This window comes from Macrotis lagotis, chromosome 4 (genome assembly GCF_037893015.1).
Source record: "Macrotis lagotis isolate mMagLag1 chromosome 4, bilby.v1.9.chrom.fasta, whole genome shotgun sequence".
NCBI classification, from domain to species: Eukaryota; Metazoa; Chordata; class Mammalia; order Peramelemorphia; family Peramelidae; genus Macrotis; species Macrotis lagotis.
In genome coordinates, this window is record NC_133661.1 from 278,132,244 (window position 1) to 278,144,349 (window position 12,106).

The following is a 12,106-nucleotide window of genomic DNA, read 5'->3' on the forward strand; positions in this document are numbered from 1 at the left end:
TCAGGTTACCAGCCTTGTGACCCCCAGGTCATCCAGGATCGGGTCAGCCACTTGGAACTGTGCTTTGGGGAGTTAAGCTCAATGGCTGCAGGGAGGAAAGCCCGGCTGGAGCAGTCCAAGAGATTGTGGAAGTTTTTTTGGGAGATGGATGAGGCAGAGAGTTGGATCAAGGAAAAAGAGCAGATCTATTCTTCATTGGACTATGGCAAGGACTTGACCAGTGTGTTAATCTTGCAGCGTAAGCACAAGGCCTTTGAAGATGAACTACGGGGACTAGATGCTCACTTGGACCAGATGATGAAGGATGCTGAGGAGATGGTAACCCAAAAACACTTTGGACACCCACAGATTGAGGCTCGCATCCGAGAAGTGTCTGCTCTGTGGGATCAGCTGAAGGAACTGGCTGCTTTCCGCAAGAAAAACCTCCAGGATGCTGAGAATTTCTTCCAGTTCCAGGGGGATGCTGATGACCTGAAGGCCTGGCTGCAAGATGCTCTTCGCTTGCTCTCAGGAGAGGATGTCGGACAAGATGAAGGGGCTACTCGGGCCCTTGGAAAGAAACATAAGGACTTTCTGGAGGAGCTGGAGGAGAGTCGAGGGGTGATGGAGCATCTGGAACAGCAAGCCCAGAGCTTCCCACAAGAATTCCGAGATTCTCCTGATGTGAACAACCGGCTACAGGCTCTCCAGGAACTTTACCAGCAGGTGGTAGCCCAGGCTGATCTGCGACGTCAAAGGCTCCAGGATGCCCTGGATTTGTATACAGTATTTGGTGAGACAGATGCCTGTGAACTGTGGATGGGGGAAAAGGAGAAGTGGCTGACTCAGATGGAGATCCCAGATACTCTGGAGGACCTAGAGGTGGTTCAGCACAGGTCAGATCCAGGTTAACACATCCTTTGCCTTAGCCTCACCAAAGCTTTTTTTTCTTTTTCTGTTTTGCTTAGTTGGTTTTAGGGGTTCTTTTTGTTTTATTTTTTTGAGACAATCGGTATTAAGTAACTTTCCCAGAGTCACGCTGCTATTAAGTGTAAAGTGTCTGAGGCTGGATTTGAATTCAGGTCCTCCTGACTGCAAGACCAATAATTTGCCCCAAGGCTTTTTTCTACTGTTTGGACAAAGGTTCTTTAGTAGGATATGTCACTTTGAGACCCTGTATGAGGTTGGTGATGCCCTTTTATCCTCCAGAGACCATGATGGGGTTTAACATTTTCACCATCACTTCTTACTGCTCCTCAGAAGGGCAAACCAAAGTCAAGGTTTAGAATCTGAGTTTTGGATTCCAGTGGGTCTAGAAGAAGCCTCTGCTCAGTGCAAGTTCTGTTAGGATATTGCAGATCCCCTTCCCATTCCTCAGGAAAAACTGGCTTCCTGTGCCTACAGCTGCTGGAGCAGTTCTCTCTTCTCTAGCTCTACTAGCTACTGAAACTAATGAAACTAGGGTCATAGTATTTAGTTCTGTAAGGGATCTTAGAGATCACATACTCTATCCTCCCCCCTTTACAGAGAGGGCAGCTTGGTGGTACAGTGGTTAGAGCACTGACCTTGGAGTCAGAAGGTCTGGAGTTTGAATTCAGCTTCACACACTTGAAAATTACTAGCTGTGTGACCTTGGGCAAGATTTTTGACCCTGATTGACTCCAATTCAGGGTCATTTCTAGTGGTCCTGTTTCATATCTGGCCACTGGACCCAGATGGCTCTGAAGGAGAAAGTGAGACTGGTGACTTAGCACAGCACCCCTCACTCAAATCTAATTCATGTGCTTGCTGTGGCAGCACCTCCCAGATGTCATGATCTTTTTTGAGAATGAAGGGGGGGAAAAGCATTATGATTATTATGATTATGATTATTATTATTATTATTATTGTGTTGTTGATGTCATGGTCTTTTTTGACAATGAAAGGGAGGGGACAAAGCATTACCATTATTATTATTATTATTGCTTTTATTCTACAGATGAATAATTGACCCATAATAGGAGGGAAGATCAGAGTGTAGTGAAAGCAGTACCTGGGGGTGGGTGAAATGGTGGGGATAATAGGTTGGTTCTTCTGGTCCTCTGACCATTGATATCAATCACCAAACCCTTTGCTTAAACCCTTTCTCCTTCTTCGGTTAAGTGAACTTATAGTATGCCTAATTAACCATCCTTTCTGCCTATGGCAGTCCAAGAGAGGGACTTTTATGACATTAGCCCATGATATTAAGATTGCAAGTCTGAAATTAGGCTATATTGAAAGATTAGTCTTAGTACCAAGAGATTAGAGGTGAAGCTGAGGGTATCCCATAGTGGCAGTAGTCAAAATCCCCTTTTTCACTAATTTCTTCCCTTTTAAATATAGGAACATACTATGTATGAGGTGGTGGGAAAGAATTAGAAATCTTACTTCTCTGGGATTTGACCTCATATCTAGAGGTGATGTTTCTGTTGTTGTTGCTTCATTATACTCAGAACATTGCAATGTGTGTATTAGGTTCGACATTCTGGACCAAGAAATGAAGACGCTGATGACTCAGATTGATGGGGTAAATCTTGCTGCCAACAGTCTCGTGGAAAGTGGTCACCCACGTAGTGCAGAAGTGAAGACTTGTCAGGAGCATCTGAATAACAGGTACAGAGCAGGCTTTAGGGTGGAACAATTTCACATCTATATCACTGGGATGAAGAGGTTTGGGTGTCAGACTGCCCTTTCGGCAGCTCTTACCTCCTGGCTTACCCCCAGAATAACAGTCCATCAGCCAGTCACTTAGTAAATGCTTACTATGGCCCAAATAAGGAAGGGCATGGACTCTAATTTCAAAGGAGCTCACATTTTAATGAGAGACAAAAAGTAAATAAAAAGACTGTTTTCTTCAGCTGCAGCCTTAATCCCAGCACCTTGTTTTTCTCCATGCCACTTAATAGGATAGGAGGTGCCAGGTTCTACCTGGTAGGCACCAAATTCTCCAGGGAGTGAGTAGGGTTAGAGAAATGTTCATCAAAATGTAAACACTATGGACCTGGTTCTGGTCATGTATATATATGCGTTACAGGAGTTGTGGAGTGTCTGTATATGTAAATATGTGTGTGGGCATGTGTGGGTGTGTGGGTGGGTGCATGTATGTGTGTGGAGGGTATCATTTTGAGAATGCCAGGAGACAGAATGAGGCCTTATGGTAGAACTACTGCATTTCCCCTGGGATTCTTGAGCAGAGGAGAGGGCTTGAATTATTTTTGTTTTTTATTTGTTTTGCTTTTTCTGCTGTTTCTTTAATTTAATCCAGAAGTGGATGGGCTTTTTGCCTGCCTTACATTGCAGCTTCAGCAATGAAATTGTCTACAGATGATTTTCATGTAAGTGAACTTGTTAATGAAAATGAGAACCCTTTTATAAAAGAGCCCTATTAGAGGGAGAATCTTTCAAACAGTTTAATTGCCTACTGGTTCCTAAGGGGATCTCTGAGGACAGAAATCTTCTATGAGATTTGCTTTTCTCCTATTCCCGTCTTCACCCAACCCTATACACTGAGTCATTTCTGGGAGGTTAAGGCAGAGAGGCTTCAAGCCTTCAACTAGGCTATGTCAAAAGACTGGAACCAAGAGGTTAAAGATATTGCTGAGGGATTTCATAGGAATTGTAGCTCCAAAGTAACAATCATTAAAATTTTCCTTTTCACTAATTTTTTCAGGCAGTATGACAGTAGGATGGGGAGAGAATGTTAACAAAACCGGGAGTTTCTAGAGAATACCCTAGAGAAGGGAGGAGGGTAGTGAATAGAGTATATTGGGACTTTAATATAAGACTGACTACCTATAACTGATAACAATTGCATACCTCAAAGTACAAAAATGTAATTTTAGAAATCCCTTTGTAAGTATGGTGTCCTTATAGAGGTCCAGTCCTTACAAAGGTCTAGTCCCTTAACTAGATAGATGGTGGTTCTCTTCAGATTCTAACGTGATGGTTGGTCTATTTTTGTTTTTTTTTCTTAATTGAGGAAACTAGAGCATCTTTGCACTAGACAAACTTGTAACGGAAAAAAATAGCTTATTAGGCAAATGACTGTTGTTTTAATGAGCTGTAGTCAGAGATCTTTATTCTTAAAGGCTATTAAGTCATTCATCATCCCTAGTGCTGCAAGATTGTATTACCCTATCTTTATTTGAGAGAATCTAAGGCATAGGAAAGGCTTATGTTTTCATTTTTAGAACCATAGTCCCACCCAGTGTAGGAATCCTTGACAGATAATTGATTAAGTGGCCTCTGCTTGAATATCTCTTCAGACAGTGAGCCAGGTGGTACTGGCAAACAAGGCAGGCTGAAAAAGGGGAGAGGTCCTCTCTCTTCCCTTCATGGATATGTGACTTTCTTTCAATTCATACCTCACTCTGGGATAGACCTTTATTTTAAAACCTGAGTGCCAAGAAAAAATGATGACTACCAGTTTGAAAACGAAAGAATCCATACATCTTGGAGCTTCTTATTAGTTCAAGTCTGTAATCTTTGTTCCTCTGATACACTGTGTTTTAAATTAAATATATGGCTCGAATCCCTACTGTTAGATCCAAATTGTTTGGGTTTATGAGATCTTGGTACTCTCAAACTAGTTCTTTTCTAGGTTTTCTTCCCATTTCCCCCATTCTTTTTGCCAGTGTTTAAACAGAATTAGCACAATTTTGAATGACCATCCCTATTTTAATAACTTGTCACACATGTAGTGAGAAAACATTTAAAAACAATACCTTTTTCAGAATAGTTTTAAAGGCAGTCGAAGTTTACCATTGTAAAGTAGGGGAGAGAAATGTGGTTGATTTTCCCTCCATCCAGTTCTTCAGTAGGGAACAGGTAAAATCAAGGGAATAGATAGAGTGGATCATAGAGGAGAGGATTTTATCCCCTTGTAAGGCACAGGGGAAACTCTCCATGGTGGTCTCAACAATCATGAATTGGCATCTGAGATGGTCACTGGAGGACTCTGGAATATGCGTTCCTGTCTCCTTTTCAGACAATTGGGAAAGCTTAGTACCCTGGAATCTAGTAGGTGCTTAATAAGTGTTTGTTGTCTGACTGCCTGGCATGCTGTTCTACCTCCTGTGTCACTCTCCACCTGTTCACCAAGTCAGACTGTCTCTCTTTCTCCCACAAATCCCTTTTTTCCAAAGGTGAAAGCAAACTTAGGAGTCAAAATCATGGCTAGTTGCTTTCTGGGTAGGTTACCATCAGGTCAGATTCAAAAGTCCCTTAGAGCTTAAGGAATTCTGAAAAAAACTCTATTATTAGGGAGTCCTAGCCATCTCCCCTTGCTTTATTCCAAATATTTTGGAATAACTTCAAAAGGTTGGGTGCATCCATTCTATTTGTGGCAGCCCATACTATTATGGATAGCTCTGATTAAAAAGTTCTTATTAAGTAATTAAACTGAAATCTGCCTCCCTGTGACTTTTCCTATTGGCTTTGGTTCTGCCTTTTTGAAACTGTACAGATTTAATCTAATTTGCCTTCCACTTGACTGCCCTACAAACATTTGAAGGTAGTGCTCATCATTTCCCTGAATTTTATACTGCCTTCTATTTTCTTCATGATGTGTTTTATAGACTTGACCCTCTCAGGTGAAGCTGGTGAATTTTGGGGCAGTGTGTCTGTTTTGGAGTCTCCTGTCTTTAGATCAGTTCTACAAACAGCAAAAGGAGCAAAAATAGTTTTTATTGAGCCATGTTACAGAAATGAGACCACAGGAAATCTCTGGTAGCTTTGTAGGATTGGTTTTGATGCAGAATTAAATGGAAACAAGGTGACTTTGAGACAAAGGACTTGGAGGGACAAGTTGTAAAGGATCAGCATATAGATATGACTCATTAAGAGAAGCTTAACCAACTCCCTAAATTTGGTACATTTATTGATTTATTAGAACTCATAGTATGTGTGTGTGTATATATATATATATATATATATATATATATATATATATATATATATGTATATATATATATCTTATTTAAGGGCTGGTAGGGATGTTGAAAAGTCACTTAAATTAAGACCTTAATTTTTAAAACGAGAAAATTGAGATTGAGAAAATAAAAGTGATTTATCCAAGATCACACAGGTAAATAAGAATCAGAACTAGGTTTTGGAACTACTTCTTCTGACTCTAAAGTCTTTCTTTCTAGTACATCAGACTGCCTTAGTGCCCCCTCCGCCTTAGTTGTGTTTGAAGTATAATAGGAACAACAACTAACTTAAAATTGAATTTTTTTTTAGCAACCCTATGTATCCTTGGCAAAGTATCTTCTCTAGGTTTCATTTTCTTAATCTTTAAAATAAGTGAATTGAATTAACTGGTCCACAAATTCCCTCCTGCCTCTAAAGGCTTTGAAACTATTTTCTGGCTAGCTTTCTTATGGAATCTATCCAATAAATGCTTTGTTTAATGAGTGGGTCAGTTTTCTGTGAACCTAATCTTGTGTGTCACTATCCTTAAAATGTGGAAATTCGACCTAGTTCAATCAATGCAAAGCATAAGATCATTACTTCCACAATCTATATAGTATAAATATTAATGTTGATCAACAATGCTTTACCATTTTGTCAGTAATGTCATACTGTTGCCTCATACTGGTTTTGTACCTGCATAAGATCCTTAGAACTTTTCACATAAATTGTTATTAAATCTGGTGTCCTCTTGTCATCTCCCTAAGCAGTTAATATTTTTTTATCTGAGTGTAGGGTTTTAGATTTATCTTTCTCCTCACTTTTGGGAAGCATGATAAGCTCTTTTTGAAAGTTGATTCTGGAACTCGCTTTCCCTGGGAAAGGAAGAGAGAAAAGATGTGATATAAGAAAGGGAAAAGCCTCATATTCAATTTGATTAATTTTCTTTGTAATGCAGTCAGTCGGTCTGTCAATTAATTAGGGAAGGCATTAGAATTAAGAGGGTTTAGTAAAGGCTTCCTGAAGAGGTAAAATGGCAGGGATATGAAGGAAACAAGGAGGCAGAGATGAGGAAGGAGAGCAGAGATGGAGTTACTTGTTTGAGAAACAGTCAAGAGGCTAGTCACTGGATCAAAGAGTAATTGAGGCTGGGGTAGAGTGAGGTGTGAGTTGTAAAAAGACTGGAAAGGGAGGTAGGGATTAGATTATGAAGTTCTTTAAACAACAAATGAGGATTTTGTATTTAATTCTAGAGGCAATGTGGAGCCACTGGAGTTTATTGAGAGTGTGTGTGTGTGTGTGTGTGTGTGTGTGTGTGTGTGTGTGTGTGTGTGTGTTGTAACATACTTGGACTTATGCTTTAAGAAAATAATTTTGATGACTAAATGGAGGATGGACTGGAGTGGAGTGGAGTGGAGTGGAAGCATATCAACCAATAGTCTATTCCAGTGGTTCTGGCATGGAGAAATGAGGGTCTGCATGAGGGTGATTGAAGAATTGGAGGAGAGAAGGGAACATATTGGAGAGATCTTATTACATAGGTGAAATCAGAAGACTTTGGCAACAAATTGAAATTGGAAGGTAAGAGGGAGTGAGGAATTGAGAATGACACTAGGTTAAGTCTGGGGGACTGGGGGAACAGTGGTACTCTTAACAGTAATAGGGAATTTTGGAAGCTGGGAGAGCTTGGAGAGAGATGATTTCACTTTTGGACATATTGAGCTTAATATGTCTATCAGACATCCTTGACATATCTGATGGGCAGTTAGAAATGTGGGACTGGAGGTCAACAAAGAGGTTAAAGCTGTATAAGTAGATTTGAAAAAAATCAGTATAGATACAATAATTGAATCCAAGGGAGCTAATGAACTCACTAAGTGAAATAGTGTAGAGGGAGGAAAAGAAGTCCAGGACAGAGCACTGTGGAAGTCCCACAGTTAGTGGGCATTTCCTGGATGAAGATCCAGGAAAGGAGATGTGAGAAGTAGCAGTTAGATAGGAAGAGAAGCAGGAGAGAATAATGGTCCAAAATCCTAGGGAGAGAGTAATGAGGAGATGATCAATAATGTCAAAGGCTTCAGAGTAGTCCAGAAGGATAACATTTTCTATATAACAGAAACAAACAAGGGTCCCTGCAAAGTTAGGAGTAAAATCTGGATCACTCAACCAAAAGGTCATGACTCCACCTTCTCCCCAACAATCACAGACTCATATACCCTGTTTTCATCAGTCTTGTCCAATAACATTGGAAAAAAGAGCATGATATTTGCCTCTTGTGGCTTTTGCTGATACTTCCCAGCAAGCATAGTTCTGAATTGGAGGCTCTTTTGGTTCTTTCCCCAGGTCCTTCCTTAATATTGCTCAAGACTTCTTAAAAAATATTGTCTTTGAATCAAAGAATTTTAGAATTGGAAACAATCTCAGAGCTCATTGATTCAAAACTCCTTATTTTACATATGAGGAAACTGGGACTGACCAAAGTTAAGAGATTTGCCCAAAGTCATCTGGTAATTTTGTGGCAGATCTGGGACTTGAACCCAGATACCTTGACTCTTGGTCCAGTTGGGACCAGGGAAGACATGTATTCTTAAAAAATAATAATGTTGATGGAAACAAAGTAAAGACTGACAGATTGCTTTCCTTGGGGGGGGGGAAGTAAGAGAAAAATTGTGAAACTCAAATAAAATCTTTGATAAAAAAAATAATAATAATGTTGAACATTAAAAAATGATACACTTGAGGCAGCTAGGTGGCACAGTAAATAGAAGACTGGCCCTGGAGACAGTAGGACCTGAGTTCAAATGTGGCCATAAACATTTAATAATTACCTAGCTATGTGATCTTGGACAAGTCACTTAACCCCATTGTCTTGCCGGAAAAAAAGATAAACTTTACACTTCTTGGTCATCTCTTTAAAGTGAAATAAATATTTCATTTTATTTTTAGATAGTTTTTAAATTATGTATTTAATTGCTACAAAAAGAAACCCAATATAACTGTGCCAAAAAAGTTCTTTGCAGTGCAAAAATATTCTTAAATATACTTAAATGAAGTAGTCCTACAAATTTGTTTAGATCCTGAATACTACCATGAGACAAAAGGATATTGTACAAGAGCATGGCATGTTTTGTTCTTTGAAGAGTCACTTTATGGGATCCAGGTCTCTGTTTTGAACATGTCTGTGTAAAATTTCTTTTTCTTTCACAAGTCCTAAGTGACTGTTCAGCTATTGGGTGCCTTTTTTTCTAGTAAGGAAGGTGATTCTATAAGCCTTGTGTACTTGGTTTTGACTGGGCTGGTGATGAGGAAGGAATCTGGGACCCACACATGGTCAACTTTCTGTGGTTCTCTATATAACCCTTTTTATCCTCTACAATGCTCTGAATCTGAGTCTGGGTGAAAAATGATTTTCATCAAGTTGACTTTTTCATCCAGCAGTTCAGGTGTCCCAGAATTAGCAAGGAAAACTAGGTTTTTAAAAAGAAGTGGTTCTGGTTCTTGCCAAGGCAGTAAGTAAATGCTGAAACATCTTTTTTCCAGTAATGGATGAGCAATACTGCCTTGTAATTACAATTTTCCTCAGTGTGTCTTAAAAGCTCAATGCCCTTTATCTTAGGAATCTTTACTACCCCCTTTCCAAAAGGGAAATCAGTCTGTTTTCAGATGGAGAAAGATTGAGTCATAATTCAAGAGTGATTTGCTCAAAGTCATGAAACAAAATTAGTAATAGAATCTAGAAATCCTACTTCACAAACTAAAGCTGTCTCTCTAGGTCAGACTGTCCATTCATCTAAGTGGGCTCAAACTAGAAAGGAAACTGGGGTCCACTATACCATATGTGAAGATCCCTGTGGAACACATGTTGACTTAAAAACTACATATTAACATTATCTATGTTCTATCATGTTTTATTTATTTTATTATATATTTTCCAATTAAATGCTTGAAGAGTATTGGCCACATTGATAACTCTGATCTAAGGAATGTCTGTTTTTCTTTTTTCACTTCTCTCACTTGTACATGTCAAAGTAAGCCCAGTTTTCCATCTTAATCAATTCCATGATGTTTCAGTGACTGGTTGGCAGACTTTTCCCATAGGCTATTACTGTTTGGGTAGTCACTGGCCAGGTTATTGTCCAGTGTCAGCTCTGCTTTGCTCTAAGAGTTAGGGAAAATTCCAAGGATTCTTATCACAGAACATGATTTTTCCCAACTCCAATCTTAATTCATTCATTGGGTTCCCCATGGTGACTCTCAGGCATGTAATAAATGGGACTCAGTGACCTACTTCAGAACCAAAAAAATGAAATGTGAATAACAAGCTAATTAAAGGATAATGGGCCTGATTGAAGGAGAGGAATGGGAATAATAAGCAGCTTCAGTAGACAGCTAAAAGTGCCAAAAATAATGTTATAACTCTAGGATCAGTTATATTATACCTGTTATACAACTTGATTGCAGACAACAGCAGATTAGTTATCTGAGGGCTCATGGAAGCTTTCAGCTCTATTAGAAGGTTTAAAGAAGAGACCTATAGATATCTCAAATAATATTGATGATCCAAAGGGTCAAGTTTGTCCTTTGAAAATATTCCAGGGGCGGCTAGGTGGCTCAGTGGATAGAGCACCCACCTTGGAGTCAGGAGTACCTGGGTTCAAATCTGGCCTCGGACACTTAATAATTACCTAGCCATGTGGCCTTGGGCAAGCCACTTAACCCCATTGCCTTGAAAAATCTAAAAAAAAAGAAAAAGAAAATGTTCCATCTACTGTAGTCATGGCAAGAGGCCAGAAGACATCATATTCTAGAAAGTTCTCAACCACTTCACATAATTATTTTCAATCAAATATAAAAGATTAATTTTTAATTCTTTCAGCTGCTTTTACTCACACTTAATTGACACCAACCTGTACTATAAAGTATCAAGATTGAAAGTATATATACACATACATACATACATACATACATACATACATACATACAATCTATTGAGATAGCAAAAGAATTTGAAAATGAAAGCCCTGGAAGTCAGAATTCCTACTGTGGGAAGAATTTAGTGATTGTCTCAGGCTCTATATATATATAAGATTGACTTCAGTAATACTTTACTCCATCCTTGGCTGTTTTACCAAATTTCAGTTCCTGGAGTTCTCTCCCACTCCCAACCATTTTCTAGTTCTGGAACCAAAATCAAATTAGCTCTTAGAAAGTATCAATCTATTCCACTGTCCCTCCTCTCATCATCCTTGTAACTTTGCAAACCAAAATACTTCTCCCTGACCAATACAATATTACCCCCCCCACACACACACACATATACACATACACAGTCACTCTATGTCCTCCTACTAGAAAATAGTAAGCTTCCTGAGGTGAGAGGTCATCATTTTCTTTTTTGTATCCCTAGAATTTGATACTTGGTAATTATAGATGTTTTCTTTCATTCATTCATATATTTTCCATAATTTTTGGTTATATGCTGAGAGGCAGTATGATAAAATGAATTTGAACTTGGAGTCGGGAAGGCTTGGTTCAAGTCTTGATTCTGACACAGGCTAGTTTTGTGATCCTGGTCAAGTCATTTACCTTTTAGTTCCCCAGCCAATTCTCTAAGATTGTAAATTAGAGAAGCTAGCAATCTCCATCCCTGAAGGGAGTTTTCATACTTGCATTTCCCTATACCTATGAAATAATGGACCTGGACAAAGATAAATCCTTCCAAAACTTAATGTTAATATCCTAATATGATTCCCCTAAACATACATAGTACCATGTGTATAGTCATTATTTCCTGCCTGAAAAATGAGAGTTTCTGAAATGGGAAAAAGGAAAGTGTGAACAAATTTATCAATAAAGAGAAAGAAAATTGGAGAATGTATTAAGAAACAAAACTAAACCATTTGATGCTTGCAAAAATACATCTTAGACAATCAGATTCAAGTAAACAGATTCAGGGGCAGCTAGGTGGCGCAGTGGATAGAGCACCAGCCCTAGAGTCAGGAGTACCTGAGTTCAAATCCAACCTCAGACACTTAATAATTACCTAGCTGTGTGGCCTTGGGCAAGCCACTTAACACCATTTGCCTTGCCAGATCCTTAACCCCCCCCCCCAAAAAAAAAACCCAAAGTAAACAGATTCAAAGAAAAACTGTTATGCTCAAACTGTATCCAGAAAAGAAAGAGTTATGATTATGAT

The 12,106-nt window shown here is 39.1% G+C and overlaps 1 protein-coding gene across 4 annotated transcripts in view; it reads left to right on the plus strand.

The window, feature by feature from the left end:
- SPTB (spectrin beta, erythrocytic) overlaps positions 1–12,106 on the plus strand; it is a 183,129-nt gene that overhangs the window by 94,267 nt on the left and 76,756 nt on the right. For all 4 annotated transcript variants that reach the window (XM_074236122.1, XM_074236125.1, XM_074236123.1 and 1 more), the window contains exons 14-15: positions 5–875; positions 2,476–2,613. In XM_074236122.1, coding sequence (XP_074092223.1) covers positions 5–875; positions 2,476–2,613 — 1,009 coding nt within the window. The remainder of the gene's footprint in view (positions 1–4; positions 876–2,475; positions 2,614–12,106) is intronic.